We start from the raw sequence: 19,766 nt of genomic DNA, 5'->3' as shown, positions 1-19,766 counted from the left end.
ATTCATTTTTCCTATAAAAGGAGAAAAGTTGAGTTTGGGAGTGTGAGGCTTGAATCCTATTATTGCTTATGATGTTGCTAGGCCAGGTGACCTGGGATAATTTCTCTAAATTTTCTAGCTCTTCATCAGCCCTTCTGGTAACTGAGGAGCCTGGATGAGATGGTTGCTAAACTCCTCTTGCTTTTAAATTTACTGAGTATGTCTCTTTCTGTTCATTCCACTTCAATGGTTTAGATCTATCACTCAGGGTAAATAAATAGAATTCATACAGAGAATTTGGCTCAATAATTAGAACTCATACAAAGAACTCATCATCTATGTATTAGGATGGCAGATTGCTGTTCAGATCTTCTGTAGCTGCAGGAGGAACAGTAATGGTTACCATATGTATCTTAGCAGGGCTGGAAAGAATTATCTGTAGCATTCTTTTGAGTTTTTAAATGCTTAAATGCTTTTGAGTTTGATTCTATATGACATGTGTGTGCTGGTCATAGTGTCTCAGGAATAAGTTTAGATGTGATTGTATAATATAAATGTACTAGAGGCCCGGTGCACAAAAATTTGTGCACTCGGGGGTGGGGGTGGGGGGTCTCTCAGCCTGGCCCGTGCCCTCTCGCAGTCTGGGACCCCTCGGGCGTGACCACTTGCTGGCTTAAGCCTGCTCCCCAGAGGATTGGGCCTAAGATGGCAATCAAACATACCTCTGGCATCCCAGCAGCCCTCGGGGGATGTCCACTTGCCAGCAGGGAGCAGGCATAAGCTGCTGAGGAGGCAAGAGAGGCTCCCACCACCACCGCTGTACTGGCAGCCATCAGCCTGGCTTGTGGCTGAGCAGAGCTCCCTGCTGTAAGAGTGACTGACCACCAGAGGGTAGCTCCTGCATTGAGCGTCTGCCCCCTGGTGGTCAGTGTGTGTCATAGTGACCAGTCATTCCCAGTCTTTCTGCTGTTAGGGTCAGTTTGCATATTACCCTTTTACTCTGTAGGATAGAGGCCTGGTGCATGGGTGGGGGCCGGCTGGTTTGACCTGAAGGGTGATCCAGATCAGGGTGGGGGTCCTGCTTGGGTTCCTGGCCAGCCTGGATGACAGGCTGATGGCTGTTTGCAGCTGGTCACACCCCCTTCAGGGTAGGGGTCCCCACTGGGGTGCCTGGCCAGTCTGGGTGAGGGGATGAGGGCCGTTTTCAGGCTGGCAGGAGATTGAAGCTCCCAGCCTCTTTTTCTTTTCTTTTCTTTTCTTTTCTTCTTTTCTTTTTTAAAATATATTTTATTGATTTTTTACAGAGAGGAAGGGAGAGAGATAGAGAGTTAGAAACATCAATGAGAGAGAAACATCGATCAGCTGCCTCCTGCACATCTCCTACTGGGGATGTGCCCGCAACCCAGTTACGTGCCCTTGACCGGAATTGAACCTGGGACCTTTCAGTCCACAGACCAACGCTCTATCCACTGAGCCAAACCAGTTTCGGCTCTTTTCTTTTTTTATTCTGGGATTTATTTACCTTCTATAGCTGTCACTGGAACTGAGAGCTGGCTCCAGCTCTGAGGCTATGGCTGGCTGAAAGCAGGTATCTGGGTTTGTTTAGCTTCTATAATTGAAACTCTGTTGCCATCACTGGCACTCTAAGCTCTGAGCCCACTGGCAGCTGAAAGCAGGTTTCTGGGTTTGTTTAGCTTCTATAATTGCAACATTGTTGCATCTGAAGCTCAGAGCTGGACTGCGGCAGGCAGGGAACCTTGGCTTCCTCTGTCACTGGGGCAAGCAAGCCTCCTGTTCACTTCAGCTGCCTGGCTGCCAGCCGCCATCTTGGTTGGCAGTTAATTTGCATATCACCCTGATTAGCCAATGGGAAGGGTAGAGAAGTTATGGTTAATTACCATGTTTGTCTATTATTAGATAGGATGTTTATTTAAAAGTTGTTACCAACCATAACATCACTTTCTATTGAGGAGGCATATTGATTTTTGAGACCACAATTAATCACCTACAGGGTAACACAAGATCTCAACCAAGTGCCTTTGATTTTAGTTGCATATGTGGTGAAGAGTTTCTTTTTTTTGTTTTAAATATATTTCATTGATTTTTTACAGAGATGAAGAGAGAGGGATAGAGAGTTAAAAACATCGATCAGCTGTTTCCTGCACACCTCCTACTGGGGATGTGCCCACAACCAAGGTACATGACTTTGACCAGAATAGAACCTGGGACCTTTCAGTCTGCAGGCCGACACTCTATCCACTGAGCCAAACCAGTTAGGTCTGTGGTGAAGAGTTTCAGTTCACCTCTTACTACTAGTATAATTGAGTCCTAATTATCTGCAGTACCCTTGATACCATACCCTTAAGTAGACTTTAACTTCTTCCCTTATTCTATCTGCTTCCTTGGATCACTTCACACATAAACAACCTGCATCTAGGTTTATGTCTCAGGTCTGCACTTGGGGTGACCCCAACCAAAACAAGATCATCTAAATATCTGAAATAAATTTAGGACAGGAAGAACAGATTGTGCTGTTCTCTAGAAGCCAAAATAAACACCCCTTTAAGATCTCATAATCCTAATTATAAATAAAAACTTAAATGACCTTGGCTCTAAAAAAGAGATCTTCTGTGCCTCATGAATTGTAAATCTATTTGGGCTCATAAATTTCAACACTTCAAGGGACTTAAATTCACATAGTAATAGGGCACTTGTTCTTCAGAAAGTCTGGGGGTGGTTCAGAAGAGCAACCCAGTATCTCATAGCAGCTAAACAGTGCAGAAGAGAAGGCAACTGTGAGGAAAATGCTACAGTAGGGATAATTTATGTTGATATCTGACTCTTGGTCTCATATCTTAGAAACTCCTCAGGTCTTTAACAATTTTTGTTCTCATAAGATTCCCATATAAAAGGAAAAGCTGTCATTTATTTCAGATTCATCCAAAGAATTTAAGAGAAAGTGAGTTGTAAGTTCCAGAATACACACTGAGTGGCCAGATTATTATGACCACCTGACGTTCATAGGCAAATTAGCTATAATTTTGTGCTGAAGTTGCTAGAGGGCCAGACAGTTATAAACGTCTGAATAGCACAACATACCTAAGTATTGTTGCTGTCAAGTTCATCCTATCATGTTGATGGCGTATCCCAATGGAGATGGCTTCTTCCAACAAGACAATGTGCCATGTCACGGTGCTCGTATTGTGCAGGAGTGGTTTCAAGAATATGAGGGAGACTTTACCTTGCTTAGGTGGCCCCACAATCACCAGATCTCAATCCAATTGAGCATTTGTGGGACGAAGTTAAAAGAGCCATCAGGCAGCTGGTTCTACAACCATCAAATCTCAGAACTGGACAGTGCTACTCATCAGGCACGGTATCAGATTCCTCGCATCACCTTTCAACATCTCGTGGAGTCAATGCCAAGAAGAATCGCCACAGTATTGAAGGCAAAAGGTGGCCCAATGAAGTACTGATGGGGTGGTCATAATAATCTGGCCACTCAGTGTACTTTCTACATCAAACTGTGCTTTGGTTCCTCAGCTTGACTGGATTCCTTAGCATTCAGATAAGCATGGACCTAGAAGAGACTTTCTGTAAAGATCATTGAATTTACATCCTTTATTATACACTTGAGAGAGAAGAGGCTTTGACTTGTCTGGGGTAAGACAGCAGCAGCAGACGAGACCCAGGTTTCCTGCCTCAGTCTTCTGAAGCAATGAATAGGGTCAAGGTAAATCCCGAGGTTCCAACTGGGTGTGGAAACTCCCCATAATGTGTTCATTCAGGTGGACATACTGATTGTAAATATCAAAATGGTAAAATAGAGCTAGGATTGGTGTGTATACCATTAAGGGAAAACATCAAAAACATTTGTTTTTGCAAGGCACCTGCAAAAATAATAATTAACAAATGCATTTTGTCTTATTGCATATTTACTGGGGCAAATATCATTGACTATAAAACTTGAGAAACAGCTTAATAATATTATTAATGTTCTCAGTTTAGAATAGAATCTACAGATGTTTATTTCAAAATCATCATTATTGTAAATTAACATTCAATGTTAAATTCTAAAAGTTTATATAAATGATGTAGTGTCTGAAGGCACTTGTTTTTCTGTGGATTATTTGAACAATACTAGGAGAACATTTCTTATGCCCCAATTTATTTCTCACTTGTCTTCCTGGTGCTTAAAATTTTTGCCTTTGGTTTTTACCTTTTGAATTATTATTATGATGAACAGCTACAGGGATCTCAGTCACAGACAATGGTTTATCAGCTTGAATTACTTATTAGTGTTCTACCAGAGAGGAGAAGCTCGAGAGAATATCAATAAGTTTTGATGGAAGCAGAAAAAAAGAGTACCAAGAAAGGGAACGCTGCATCATGGTGAGGAAAAAGCAGAAGCAAAAGTTTTAAAAATGATAGGCATGCTCAGAGAATAGTAGAAGCTGTGGAATAATAATATTGCCTAGCTCATAATTTTGTCTAGACTTTGTTCTGATGGCTTATAATATATAGATACTTTGTTTTTTTTCTTTTTAATAAGAACACATTCATAACATTTATAGAGTGTATTACAGGTTAACAAGCACAGCCATAGCCATGACCTCATTTAAGTGACTTTTCAGTTAGCCAGGACAGGTTCTAGTAGCTTCAGAGACAATAAAATTGAGGCACAGAGTTATTAACTGACTTGCCCAAGTTTATATAACCAGTGAGTAGGAAAGCTTAGATGGGGGCTTGCATCTTTTGTTTCTGAACCCAGTACTTTTTCTCCTGTCTGGATTGAGTAGGGAAAACATTTATTAAAAGCTTCAGAGTCAGATAACCCAGGCTTGACTTTACCACTTTTTTTTTTTTTCCACAACATGCCAGTGTTGTGGCCTTGGGCATGTTACTAACTGCTCTGAATCTGTTTCTTCATCTATTAGAAAGAGAGAATAATAATACCTACCTTGTAGTCTTGTTGTGAGGATTCCATCATGTGAAGCAAGAAAACAGCTTAATGCATGGACATGGCAGGTACTTAACATATAGAGCAATAAACACCTGGAAAAGATACCTATTTTTCCTATTTCATAAAATTTTCCCATATTTAAAGGTTAAATGATGAATGAGGGTAACTTTCCAGTTTATTCAATGATACAGTGTCTCCTTGACTTAGGAAACTAGCTCCAGTGAAAATGTGTGTGTGTGTGTATGTGTGTGTGTGAATGCACTATGTGTGTCTTGGTGTACACCTGTACAAATGTGTCCACAGGCATGTGTGCATGTACTGAGGGTATAGTAGCAGCTGGTTATCTGTGTTTCTATGCTATGTGTATCCAGAAAATGTGATCAAATATGAGCATTTGTCTGCTGAAGATAACAAAACTGGATCATGACCATAAATCTAACTCAACCAGGTGGGCCTGAGCTCCAGAAACACAGGCTCTGTGCTCTCAGAGTATTTTTATGGTACTTGGAGTTCCCAGCCTGGGAGGTTTAGAGCAACTGTCTTCAGTAGACACAGCTATAGACTCACAAAATTACATTTATTTTTTAGTATACTTTATTTACAATTACAGTATTCGTTCTTTCTTGAAATATTTCAGAATAGACTTGATTAAAATCATTACACAAATAATATCAACTTTTTGTTATATATGGCACAGAATAATTTAACACTTTATAAATACATTTCATTGATGCACAAATAGGAGAAGCACCCTTTGCCAAAAGCAGTACAATAACTTAATTCCATTGGTCTACGGAAGCGCTTTAAAAAATGACCACAAGATGGCACTGCGGCCAAGAGATTAAGAATGTCTTAAACAGAGTTTTCTCTAAATATGGCATTTAATTTCTTTCTTTAAATGTAGAAGAATCTGCTATTCTACTTAACGTAGAGTAAGATTGGTTACTTTATTTTAAAGTATTGACTAGGACAGAGTTCTTTAATTACAGATCTATTAATCATTCAAGGACTGTATTTCACTGGGGTAAGTGGTGTATTTAAAAAGCCTTAGTAGTCAGAAAGTCTCCAGACTAAACAAACGGCCAAAAGGTACCATTTTATCTAAGATCAATCAACTATATAGAAGGACCATTGTTTTACCAACCCTCATAGAATTGCGCTACAGTTTTCCCATAAAATTAGGTCAACTTCCAGTTTATTTACATAACTGATAGTTGTTACATTTTAATCTGCTTTAACCGCAATGGAAAGTCATAGAAATATTACAACATGAATTCACATTTAAATCAACATGATACAAACATGCACACGTATGCATATACTGAGTGTTTTCATTAATGACTTGCTTTTCTTCCATATAAATATATAAATATTGAGTGAAGTGCATGGGAACATGTCTGCACATGTATACAGATACATGGTTGCCTATAATATACACTTGAATTATAGATACATATGGAGAGAATAACATATACGTTTGTAATATATATGCATTCAAAAGGCATCTGTTAGGCAGTATTTATGCTCATTCTGCTCAAGATTGAGTATATGGGTGGAATCTGTAGTCTTTAATATATAATGAGATGTGCAGAGTTATAAACTAAGGCAAAATGCATAAGAGCAGAAACTTTAACACTTGTATTTTTATCAGTTAGTATGGTATAATCATTAAAGTAGTTCAGATCAAATGCAGTCTTAGTTCTAGTGATTCACTATAATTTCTAGCTTTGAACTAAACACCTTTCAATATATCTATAAGGACTTAATACAGATAGCCCTAATGCATTTTCAAATTATACAATGGCACCTCTCATGTTCTTTAGTTTTCAAATCTATAATTTTTTTTCAAATGGTTTAGAGAAAAAAAAACACTATTTCTCATTCAATAGAAAATATTATATTACTGCTTTTTAAAAAAACTAGGGTGTACAATATCAGTGAGTAATAAACGAGTTAGTTTTTAAGAAAGTGGAACAAAAATTTTTCTAAAAACTTTGGTAGTCACAGGTTGGGTCCAGGTTGAAGTACATATTTCCAAATTAATTGTAAATTTTGACTTCAAGTGGTATTTTCCCCCTACTGTGTTTGGTCGATATTCATCAGGAAACTTATTGAGAGAACTATCCTCAGAGTAGAAACAAACCACTTTCTGAACCAGTAAGAAAGAAAGAAATTGAATTGATTCTCAAAATAAATCTGTTAATATTTTTGACAAGGACAATTCCAATTAGGTAATTTTCTTTGACCTGGAGAGCATTATAAGTGCAATAAGCCAGTCAGAGAAAGACAAGTATCACATGATCTCACTCATATGTGGAATCTAATGAACAAAATAAACTGATGAGCAAAATAGATCCAGAGACAGAAGCATGTTACAGACTGAGAAATCTGAGAGGGAAGGCGGGGAAGGGTAGGTGGGTGGGAAGAGATCAACCAAAGAACTTATGTGCATATATGCATAACCCATGGACACAGACAAAAGAGAGGTGAAGGCCTGGAGTGGGAGTGGGGGTTGGGGTGGGAGCAGGCAAGAAGGGGTCAATGGGGGATATAGGGAGACATATGTAATACTTTCAACAATAAAGATTTAAAAAATTAAAGGCAAAGATCTTATTTTAATTATTTTTATATCCTTAGTATTTAGGACATTTCCTCATAGATAGTATACACTTGGTAGATGATTGTGAAACCAAAGCTGAACAGAAAATAATATAGATTTGTGGGAAACTGATAAAGGGTTAAGCCTCGGACTGAACTGTTGGCAAAGTCACAAACAAGTTCCAGCTTAGAGGGCACAGTCCTCTTAGCATAATTAGACTTGACCTTATAACACTCCCTAGATCTTATCTGGGAAGCTAATGGGCTGAGGAAGTGCAGGAAGTGTAACCATGGTCAAAACAAGTGAAACTCACAAGAACTGTGTAACTATGGTAACCACTGCCTTGTTTACCTCTCACTATAAAAAGCTTGGTGAGGCCTGAGCACAGTGGAAGTCCTTCTCCTTGAGTTGGACTTGCCTGCCTGGTCCCCCAATATTTCCAAATTATCTCGTGTCTTTTCTCTTTCATTTGTGTGCGGCTCCTCTTCCAGACCCGAACCCTGAACCACGCAGGACGTGGAGGGAAACACGACATAGATTGATTGCCCTGAAAGCATCAGTTTACCTGATTGATGGGTACCCATAGGAAAGACATCTGCATTTTATAGAGAAGTCTAAGACTGTTGCTGTCAGTAGCCAAACACCTGAGTCTATTCCTCAGTGCTGACACAGTTACATCAACACTACTTAGTGCTCTAAGAGAGCATGCATGATGCAGTCATAAGAAGCAAGTTACTAAACGCCTCTATGATGCCATTTAGGAGAAGCAATTTTTAGAAATGTATTTGGTAATGTTAAATTATCTTTTTGATAGGATGGGTAGTAGAACAAACACTAAACAAGACCACATTTTAAATTCAGAGTAAAACACAGGCAGTAGAAGAGAAAGCAGCAATAGTTATGAAATAATTTTACTAGTAAAATCTTTTTCATTTCTGAGAAGAATTAACCTGAAATTCAGCAGATGACAGCAACTTCGTGAATATTTCAAAGTGGCATCTATGAAAAAGTTGTCAAGTATTTCATTTAATTATCTTAGCAATATCAACTTCATAACACTGTTCTTAATGCCTCATTTTTGTTGTTACAAATATGTATCATGGTAAGTTTTAAAGAGAATTGTTCTGTAACAGACCATTATATTCAATCAACTTTTCACTATCTATAGCTATTTTTATTCACAGCGGTAAGTAACCAACCTCTGCAATCAATTAACAACATAGTAGCAAGGTTTCCACTTGAAAATAAAGTTAATTTAGATTTATTTGTAGCCTCATTATAATTATACAATAAAAGCTAATTATTTTAAAGACATATCATTTACAGTGTTAAAAATAAGTATCATAAAACTACAGCTTGAAATGCTGTCAGAACATTTTTGAAGTGCACATTTTGTGGCATTTAACCCTGCTTTTAACTGATGGAATAAAATGAGGCATCTAGATATTATTGTTGGTTTTAATAAACCCACCTAATTTTTTCCAGTCTCTCTATTATCTTTTCTTTTCTTTTCTTTTCTTTTCTTTTCTTTTCTTTTCTTTTCTTTTCTTTTCTTTTCTTTTCTTTTCTTTTCTTTTCTTTTCTTTCCAGATCGGTGAAAACTTGTTCAGTGTGTGCTCCGTGGTTGCCAAGGCAACTAGTCTATCACACACAGCTAACCTTTTCATTCACTGGGTTGATATTGCCTGTAGGAGCATATTCTGAATTTTGTTTTCCTAGAGGAATCATAGTGCAGTCATTACCTGTCACTTTGGCATCTTTCTTTGAATTCTTTTTCTGTCCCTTTTGGAGTTGACTAGATTTGTAGGCTAAGGCTGGGATAGTGTTCACTAAAATTAACTGCAATGGTTTCTTATTTTCCTTGTACTGACACTGAATATACCGTGAAAAGGCTGACCTGTAAGTCTTGTTGAACAGGGTGTACACCAGTGGGTTCACTGCTGAAGAGAGGTAACCAATCCAAACGAACACATTGAGCAGGGCTCCGATGACATCCTCGTTACAGGACTCTTTGCAGATGACGGCCATTATGTTCGTGATGAAGAAGGGGCACCACATGACCACAAACAGAAAAAAGACGATACCCAGCACCTTGCAAGCCTTTTGCTCATTGCTGATGGACTGCATAGTCCTCCTGCCATGGGCCCCTGGCTCCCTGTGAATTGACCGCTGGAAGAGCTTTTCTGAAGACAGGGAACTCTGAGGAAGAAAGCTGAAAGAAGCTAATTTGGCCCGTGTGCCAAGATCACCCACACACAAAGTAGCTTCTTTCTGGAGTGACTTGATAGTTAGAAAGTAGGTGATCACCATGATGGTTAAGGGGATGAAAAATGACACGAAGGAGCCGATCAGGACAAAGTTATCATCTGCGAGTAAGCAACTCCCTTCCTTAAAGACCTTGGAATCATCCTGTAGTCCAAAGACTGGGATTGGCATTGATATACCTGGAATTAGACAGAAAATGAAAAGTGATTATTAAGGAATTGAGTACACAAAGGCAAGAGTGTTGATACATAATGGTGACCGTGCAGAGGATTTTATATCAAAATTATTTAAAAGCTTAATATATATTTTCAGTGACAATTTAAAATTCCCTTCGAATTATTTCCCTTGGACTTAAAATTCTCTTGAAATTACTTTATATCAACATTGCTTAAAAGCTTATATATACTTTCAAAGAAAATTTGAATTTCTCTTGAACTTATAGATATTAATTTTTATATAATAACTGTGTATTATATACTATGTAATTATAACATTTAATTCTAATATATAGTTATATCCTATATAATAATAGACAAACGTGGTAATTAACCATAGCTCCGACATGCTTCCCATTGGCTAATCAGGGCAATATGCAAATTAACTGTCAACCAAGATGGCGGCTGGCAGCCAGGCAGCTGAAGCGAACAGGAGGCTTGCTTGCTACAGTGATGGAGGAAGCTACGGTTCCCCGCCTACCCCTGCTGGCCTCTGAGCTGCACCTCTAAGAAACAATGTTGCAATTATAGAAGTTAAACAAAACCCAGAAACCTGCTTTCGGCCAGCCAGGCTTCAGCCAGCAGGATCGCAACAGTGTTTCCATTATAGAATCCAAACAAACACAGATCCCTGCTTTCAGCAGCCGAGGTCTCAGAGCTGCAGCAGAGGTCTCAGACCTGCAGCCGGGCCTCAGAGCTAAAGCCAACTCTCAGCTCCAGTGACAGCCATAGAAGGTAAAGAAATTGAAGCAGTCATCAAAAAGCTTCCAGCAAACAGAAGCCCAGGACCAGACAGCTTCACAGGGGAGTTTTACCAAATATTCAAGGAAGAACTAAAACCTATCCTCCTCAGACTACTACAAAAAATCCAAGATGAAGGAACACTTCCAAGTTCATTCTATGAAGCCAGCATCACCCTAATACCAAAACCAGATAAAGACAATACAATGAAAGAGAATTATAGGCCAATATCCCTCATGAACATAGATGCCAAAATCCTCAACAAAATCCTAGCAAATAGGATCCAGCAGTACATCAAAAAGATCATACACCATGACCAAGTAGGATTTATCCCAGGGATGCAAGGATGGTACAATATCCGCAAATCAATAAATGTGATACATCACATAAACAAATTGAGAGAAAAAAACCACATAGTCATATCAATTGATGCGGAAAAAGCATTTGAAAAAATCAAACACCCTTTCTTGATAAAAACTCTCAGCAAGATAGGAATTGAGGGATCATACCTCAACATAATAAAAGCCATATATGACAAACCCACAGCCAACATCATAATCAACGTGCAAAAACCATTCCCCCTAAAAACAGGAATAAGACAGGGATGCCCCCTCTTACCACTCCTGTTCAACATAGTACTGGAAGTACTAGCCATTGCGTTCAGACAAGAAGAAGAAATAAAAGGCATCCAGATTGGAAAGGAAGAAGTAAAACTGTCCTTATTTGCAGATGACATGATACTGCACATACAGAACCTTAAAGACTCCATCAAAAAACTATTAGACTTAATAAATGAATTCGGCAATGTAGCAGGATACAAAATTAATGCTAAGAAATCCATGGCATTTCTTTACACCAATAGTGAACTTACAGAAAGTGAAACTACAAAAGCAATCCCATTTACCATTGCACCAAAAAATTAAAATACCTAGGAATAAACTTAACTAAGGAGGTAAAAGACTTATATGCCAAAAACTACAGGACACTGAAAAAAGAGATAGAGGAAGACATAAACAGATGGAAGAATATACCGTATTCATGGATTGGTAGAATCAACATCATCAAAATGTCCATACTACCCAAAGCAATCTATAGATTCAATGCAATCCCCATTAAATTACCAACGGCATATTTCACAAATCTAGAACGAACGTTCCAAAAATTCATCTGGAATAAAAAAAGACCCCGAATAACTGCAGCAATCCTGAGAAAGAAGAACAAAGTAGGTGGATCTCAATACCAGATATCAAACTGTATTACAAAGCCACTGTTCTTAAAACAGCTTGGTATTGGCACAAGATGGAATAGAATAGAGATCCCAGAAATCGACCCAAACCACTATGCCCAATTAATATTCGACAAAGGAGGCAAGAGCATACAATGGAGTCAAGACAGTCTCTTCAATAAATGGTGTTGGGAAAATTGAACAGATACATGCAAAAAGATGAAAATAGACCGCCAACTCACACCATACACAAAAATAAACTCAAAATGGATAAAAGACTTAAACGTAAGACGGGAAGCCATAAAAATACTAGAGGAATCCACAGGCAGCGAAATTGCAAACATATGCCGAAGGAATTTCTTCTCTGATAATGCTCCTAGGGCAATGGAAACTAAAGAGAAAATAAACAAATGGGACTACATCAAAATAAAAAGCTTTTGCACAGCAAAAGAAACCATCAACAAAACAACAAGAAGACCTACTACATGGGAGAACATATTTGCCAATGATACCACCGATAAGGGTTTAATTTCCAACATTTACAGGGATCTCATGAAACTTAACAAAAGGAAGATAAACAATCTAATAAAAAAATGGGCAACAAACCTAGATAGACACTTTTCGAAAGAGGACATACAGAAGGCCGAAAGACATATGAAAACATGCTCAAAGTCACTAATCATCTGAGAGATGCAAATCAAAACGACAATGCGTTATCATCTCACACCTGTCAGAATGGCTATCATCAACAAATCAACAAACAACAAGTGTTGGAGAGGATGTGGAGAAAAAGGAACCCTTCTGCACTGCTGATGGGAATGCAGACTGGTGCAGCCACTGTGGAGAACAGTATGGAGCTTGCCGGGGTCCAGCCCCAGCGGGTCCAGGGGTCCCCAAAGGTGTGGACGGAGTCGGCGAAGAAGGAATGACATGGAGACAGCGTTCAGTTAATCAGCAGCCTAGCCAGGATCTCCAGCCAAGTTCTGGTCTCTATCTCCAGAGAGGTTCTGATTAGGATCTCCAGCCAGGTTCTGTCCAGGTTCTCCAGGCAGGTCCAGTCACCAGGTTCTAGTCAGGCTCTCCTGCCAATCTCCGCAGTCAGGTTCAGTCCAGGATCCCCTGCCATGCTCTCTCGCCAGGCTCCGCCTCCAGGCTCCGAGGCCAGTCCCTGTCCAGGATCCTCCGGCATGCTCTCGCCAGCGAAGTTCTTCTGTCCCTAGAGAACGTTCTGTGTAGGTTCTGTGCCTAGGCTCTGTCTCTCTTGGTCCTGTCTTCCAAGCCCTGTGTTCTAAGTTCTGTGTTCTGAGTTCTGTCTCTTGCTGTCTTGTTACATCTGTATTTATACCAGTTGATTCAATCCTATCAATCTCTATTACAAAGGTTAGGGCGTTTCTTATTTCCATTCCAGGGAGTAAAGATTATGTAGCTTAAGCATGATTATTTGTAGTGATTAACTACCCACCTGGCACTTAGTTAAGGAGTTTCATCCCCTCCCTGACTTCAGGGGAAAATTCCTACCTGGGGAAACAACCTTTCTAGGAGAGGCATCCCCTCCCTGACTTCAGGGAAAAATTCCTACCTGGAGAAACAACCTTTCTCGGAGAGGTGACCTTGGTTAAAACACAGCGCCAAGAAGGTGAGCAAACATATTAAGAACTGTATGCCATATATGCCAGGTCCCTTGAAACAGCAAGGATGGACCGGCTCCCGGCAGGAGCTACCTCAAAAAACTAAAAATGGAACTCCCATTTGACCCAGTGGTCCCACTACTAGGAATATATCCCAAGAAACCAGAAACGCCAATCAGAAAGGATATATGCACCCATATGTTCATAGCAGCACAATTCACCATAGCTAAGATTTGTAAACAGCCTAAGTGCCCATCAGCAGATGAGTGGATTAGAAAACTGTGGTAAATATACACAATGGAATACTATGCTGCGGTAAAAAAAAAAAAAAGGAACTCTTGCCTTTTGCAACAGCATGGATGAAACTGGAGAGCATTATGCTAAGTGAAATAAGCCAGTCAGAGAAAGATAAATACCACATGATCTCACTCATTTGTGGATTATAGAGAACAACATAGACTGATGAAAAGGGACAGATCCAAAGACTGAGAAACAGCGATCAGGCTATCAATCCCCAGAAGGAAAGTAGGGGAGGGCGGGGGTAAGGGGAAGAGATCAACCAAAGGACTTGTATACATGTATATAAGCCAAACCAATGGACATGGACAACAGGGGGATGGGAGCATAAGTGTGCGGGGCGGGGGGGAGGGGGGTCGGGGAAGATGTGGGTTAATGGGGGGGATGAGGACACATTTGTAATACCTTAGCCAGTAATAATAATAATAAAAAAAGAAAAAAAAGAAAAAAAGGAGAAGTTGGGAGCTTCAGTTACCCGCCAGCCTGAAAACGGCCCTCAGCCCCTCACCAAGACTGGCCAGGCACCCCAGTGGGGACCCCCACCGTGAAGGGGTGTGACCAGCTGCAAACAGCCATCATCCCCTCATCCAGGCTGGCCAGGCACCCCAGTGGGGACCCCCACCCTGAAGTGGGTGCAGGGAGCCTAAAAAGGGCCCTCAGCCCCTCATCCAGACTGGCCCAACACCCCAGTGGGGACCCCCACCCTGAAGCAACAAGATGGTGGCTAATTTGTCCAGGACCAGATCTGTGACCCAGCCGGGCGGGGGGCAGCGCTTGGGGCTGTTGGTGGTCTGGGACCCCGATCCATGACCTGGCGGGTGGGGGCAGCGCTTGAGGCTGTCCACGGGACCAAGACACGGATCTGTGACCCTGGCGGGCGGGGGGCAGTGCTTGAGGCTGTCCGCGGTCCCGGGACCAGATCCGTGACCCTTCCCGGTGGGGCAGCAGCTCACACAGGGGCGAATCGGCCAGGGTTGGGCAGGGCAGGACGCCTGGCTTCCACACAGCCCCAGTCACTCCGGGCAGGTGAGCAGCGCAGAGAGCCTCTGGACAGGGGAGGCAGGCTGGCGGAGGGCGGCCTGTACTCCCTACATGGCGGTGGTGACAGCTGTGAGCGCGCCAAGCGGAGCCTGCAGGCTGAGCTGAAGTAGAGCCTGCAGGCCATCAGCGCCCAGGAGTGGCTGCCCAAGATCCGCCTCCTGGCCCAGAAGGTGCAGGATCGCAGGGACAGCCACCATGGCGAGCCAGACTGACGTCCTCCTGGCCACACCACAAGGGTTTGCGGATCTGCAAAGCCAGAGGCCTCTGGTGTGCACACCCCCCCCTAGCGTGCAAACATCCCCCAGCACACTGTCACCCTCCCACATCCGCAACAGTTGCAAACCAAGGCGTGCACAAGTTCCCCCCGCCTCTCCACTGCACTTCCATCAACCCAGCATGCCTAACACTCCCACAGGATGTGCACACATCCCCTCTGATGCGCTCAAGTCCTTTGGAGAGTGTCTGGGTGTTCTGGGTGCTGAGGGTGGGCGCCTGTGAGATGACAGTGAGAGAGCGGAGTGGTGATGCCCTGTTCCCATGGAGGCCAGTACAGCTATGAGATCACCTCTAGGGGGCTAATGCAGGTGCTGAGGCAGGAGCAGATGCAGACAGACACACCTGGTGGGCGCGGGCGGCCCTCGCTGAGGTGCCTTTGGTCAGCATTCAAGATCAAGAACCCAGAGGCGGAGAGGAATTCCGTCCTCTCAGTGAAACAGTGGGATAGTCGGGGCGACTGTCGAGGAGGAATGTGCACTTTGGGTGCCAGCACCCATGAGCGAAGGCTGCCCTGACTGAGTCTCACTTGCTTGGGGCCTAGTGCACTTCTTCCGGGCAGCGGGTGACAGGATCTACTTTTCCGAATTAATGAGAGAAAATGTTGATTCTCCTGCTGCCCACGAAGGTGGAAAGTGATGTGGGGAGACATGTGGGGAGTGAGCGAGGTTCCCTGTCCCGGGGTTCCAAATCTGCTGTTGGTTTCTTTCACCACTGACTAGAGATATACAGGGTGTTCCCCCAAAATGTATACACACTTTGAATGCCTACTAATTCCAATGGTTTTAAGCATAAGAAAGAAACAACAATAGAGCTGTTATCTGTTAAAAGTGTGGGTACAAACAGGTAGTTGGACATTCCCTGAGGGGTCTCAGATTGGAGAGGGTGAAGGCCAGACTGAGGGGCCCCTTTCGCCCCCCCCCCACCCCAGTGCATGAATTTCGTGCACCAGGCTACTAGTATTAATTATAATACATATAAACTAATATATAATATATTTTGACTACACATAATATAATATATAGTTTCTTATACTTATACTAGAGGCCTGATGCACAAAAATTCGTGCAAGAGTAGGCCTTCCTTCCTCTGGCTGCTGGCACCAGCTTCCTTCCAGCACCCGGGACCCAGGCTGCTTCCCTCCTCCAGCCGCAGGCAGGTCCCCGGGACCTGGGCTGGCTTTCCTCCAACCCCAACTTTATCGGGAAGGATGTCCGTAAGACTTCTGGTCTAATTAGCATATTACCCTTTTATTATTATAGATTAGAGGCCCAGTGCATGAAATTTGTGCACTGGGCCGGGGGTGGGGGGCGTGCTCAGCCTGGCCTGTGCCCTCTCACAGTCCAGTACTCGCTGGGGATCGGGCTTAAGCTGGAACTCAGACATCCCTCTCACAGTCGGGGCTCTCACAGTCCAGGACCCCTTGCTCCTTACTGCCTGCCTGCCGTGGAGGCAGGAGAGGCTCATGCCACCTCCGCTGTGCTCACCAGCCATGAGCCCGGCTTCTGGCTGAGCAGGGGCAGGGGGAGCGGGAGAGTGTGGCTCAACCAGAGCCTGGCTCACTGCTTCTTAGCACTGACCCTCCCCCAGACCTACTGGTGGGGGCGCGATCTGGGGCCAGGCAGGCTGGGAGAGGGGCTGTGGGAGGTTGAGGCACTGTGGTCACACCCTTTCCAGACTCTACAGAGGCTCTGGGATTGCGCAGCCCCCTCTCCCGCCGCCTCTGCAGAAAATGGGACTGTGGCACTGGGACCGGGACCCCAGGACCCTGGGACTGCACTGTGGCCTCTGGGGAAGCAGGGGCCATGGTGCTGGGACCGGGACCCCAGGACTGCACCGAGGCCTCTCCCACCACCTCTGTGGGAGGCGACCAGGACTATCAGGGGAAGACACTGCCCCATCACCCTGCTGCTACTGCCACTGCTGCCCACCGTCGCTGCCTGCCCTTGTATGGTCCTCGCAGCCACTGCGGCTTTGTCTGGAAGGAGTTCCGGATGTCTGGAAGAAGTCTGGTCTATCTGGTCTAATTAGCATATTACCCTTTTATTAGTATAGATGTTATATTGCCCTATATAATCCTTTAGCTATAAAGAACAATAAGTCAAGCTTTAATATTTCATGCTATATTTTTTTCTGATCATATTATACTTATTAATTGAAGAAAATACACAGAGAAAAAGAAAAAAATAAAATGACCAATGACACCACCACCCAGAGATAATCACCATTAACAATATGATGTTGTTTATTTTATTTTATTTATTTAGTGGAGGCACAGTGCACAAAATTCATGCATGGGTGGGGTCCCTAGGCCTGGCCGGTCATCAGGGCTGATCAGGGCCTTCCGGGGGAAGGGACCAGGGAGGTTGACTGTGGGAGCACACTGACCACCAGGGGGCAGCTCCTGCATTGAACGTCTGCTCCTGGTGTCAGTGCATGTCATAGCGACTGGCTGTTTCAGTCATTCTGGCGTTCTGGTCACTTAGGCTTTTATATGTATAGATTTTTCATGCCATAGGTTTATTTACAAGCACATCAAGTATGTTGAGTTCAACAGTCTGATCCATTTTTCAAAGAGACTGCACCTCTTAAACTGCTCCTCTTTGTATCTGTTTTATGGATCAGCTAAAACACTTTATTTCTTAAGTAGTTAGTGTCTTACTATAAAGAAAGGTGCAGCAAATCCAGATTCAAAATATGTAGTGATTATAACTAGTAACTTGCTTTCCACTGAAAATGGCAAGTTCTTTTCTGGGTCCTCATAGTGATGCCTGCAACCACAGAGATTGTGAACTGCCAAATGCTCTGTCCCAGTAGAATGTTGTCGGGAGCTCTGCAAAAGACTCAGAGACTAAAGGTGGAGGAAATGGCAGTATCACATCAAGTCCTTTTTTTTCACCACGATGTTGTTTATTTTACACACACACACACACACACACACACACACACACACACACACCATGCACACACTTTATAAAACTATAAACATATTTTCTTTTAAGAAAATTTTAAAAATAAAGAAAGGCAGCAATGAATAATGAAAAATAATATGTATGCTTGCCAGGATGGGATACACATTTTGTGTAGTTTCTTTTTCTATTTATGTGCATATGTAAATATATATGTACATGCAGTTTCTTATGTATAACTTTGGATCTTATTCCATTTAACATTTTTAAAGTATTTTTTCAGAATATGATTTTCTAATGTGAATTTAAAGTAACTTTAACCAATTTTTATTCTTTTTTGAAAAGCTTTTTATTATAGAAAAAGTGTAATATATGGCAAAACAAAATAAAACCTAGCACAATAAAACCATTATCCAGCTTCAATAATGATCAACCCAAGGACAATTCTGTTTTACCCACACCCCTACCTGCTGTACCCTCCTCCTCCAATGTTATTTTGAAGCCAATTCCAGATATCGTATAATTCAATCTCTAAATATTATATATATATATATATATATATATATATATATATATATATATATTAAAAACCCCAATATTATCACAATACCATTCCCACTCCTAAATAGAATTTTAATATTTTCTTAATATAATTAAATATAGAATCAGTTTTCAAATACTCTGTATAACTTGGTTTAAGGTTGCTTCATTTGTGAAAGGGTAGATACCATAGGGGCACTCTGGGGGAAAGTCAGTACAAAGTTTCTTTCTAGTGCCTGCCCAGGTTTTCAGCTCCCTCAGAAATGTATAACAGGCAGTGTCACAGCTTCTGATCCAAACTCTTTAGAGTTTAATAAATGGTCACAATCCAGCCAAGAACACAGGTTCATTCCAGAGTTGGGGACAACTACTTGCTTGACTCTTGTTATCCATCTAGTAAAACTTTTGTTGAGGGTCTATAATCTAATTTGTACATACATAGAACAGAGCTCAGTTCCATCCAACTATAGATCCAACTGTCCTAACCTCATATCACCTCATAGTTGCCATTCTTGCCAGGAGAGAACATTAGCTTGAGTTAAAGTAATGCTTAACACAAATCTTTCTCAGTACCGTTTTACAGTATCTTCATAGACTTAATGGACAATATTTTTCACTTGTCTATGCAAAGCCATCCCAGTATTCTTGGAAGGTGGAGATAAATGACATCAGAAATGCTCTCATGGACACTAGTGTGGTTAATGACCCTCACTTCTTTCATATCTCTATGTCCCTGGCCTGTTGTTGGGAACATTCTATGGGCCAAGAAGAGATGGAAGAATGATGGCTCCAAGAGGAACATCCTCTGAAACTCTTTTAAAAAAAATGTATTTTTATTGATTTCAGAGAGGAAGGGAGAGGGAGAGAGAATCATTGATCATCTGCCTCCCCCACACTCCCTACTGGGGATCCAGCCCGCAACCTGTGCACGTGCCCTTGAATGGAATCGAACCTAGGACCCTTCATTCTGCAGGCTTGATGCTCTATTCACTGAGCCAAGCCCTGCTCAAGGATCCTCTGAAACTCTTGATACACAACAGTTCTATTTAGCCTTCAGAAAAATCTTATTCTATTTTCTTCAATTATAGTTT

At 42.0% G+C, this 19,766-nt stretch overlaps 1 protein-coding gene and 1 pseudogene across 1 annotated transcript; both read right to left on the bottom strand.

Moving 5' to 3' along the window:
* Positions 1 to 9,115: 9,115 nt before the first annotated feature.
* HTR2A (5-hydroxytryptamine receptor 2A) lies at positions 9,116 to 17,033 on the bottom strand. The gene is made up of 2 exons (XM_059681196.1): positions 16,823 to 17,033; positions 9,116 to 9,985 (listed from the first exon to the last, which is right to left on the bottom strand). Exons 1-2 carry the CDS (start codon positions 17,031 to 17,033, stop codon positions 9,186 to 9,188), a joined length of 1,011 nt encoding a protein of 336 aa, XP_059537179.1. The 3' UTR covers positions 9,116 to 9,185.
* An 828-nt stretch (positions 17,034 to 17,861) lies between these two features.
* On the bottom strand, positions 17,862 to 19,185 carry LOC132226672 (cytochrome c oxidase subunit 7C, mitochondrial-like; annotated as a pseudogene).
* Positions 19,186 to 19,766: the final 581 nt, after the last annotated feature.

Source organism: Myotis daubentonii, chromosome 2, assembly GCF_963259705.1.
Source record: "Myotis daubentonii chromosome 2, mMyoDau2.1, whole genome shotgun sequence".
Classification (NCBI taxonomy): domain Eukaryota; kingdom Metazoa; phylum Chordata; class Mammalia; order Chiroptera; family Vespertilionidae; genus Myotis; species Myotis daubentonii.
This window is presented reverse-complemented; position numbering and strand designations above follow the sequence as displayed.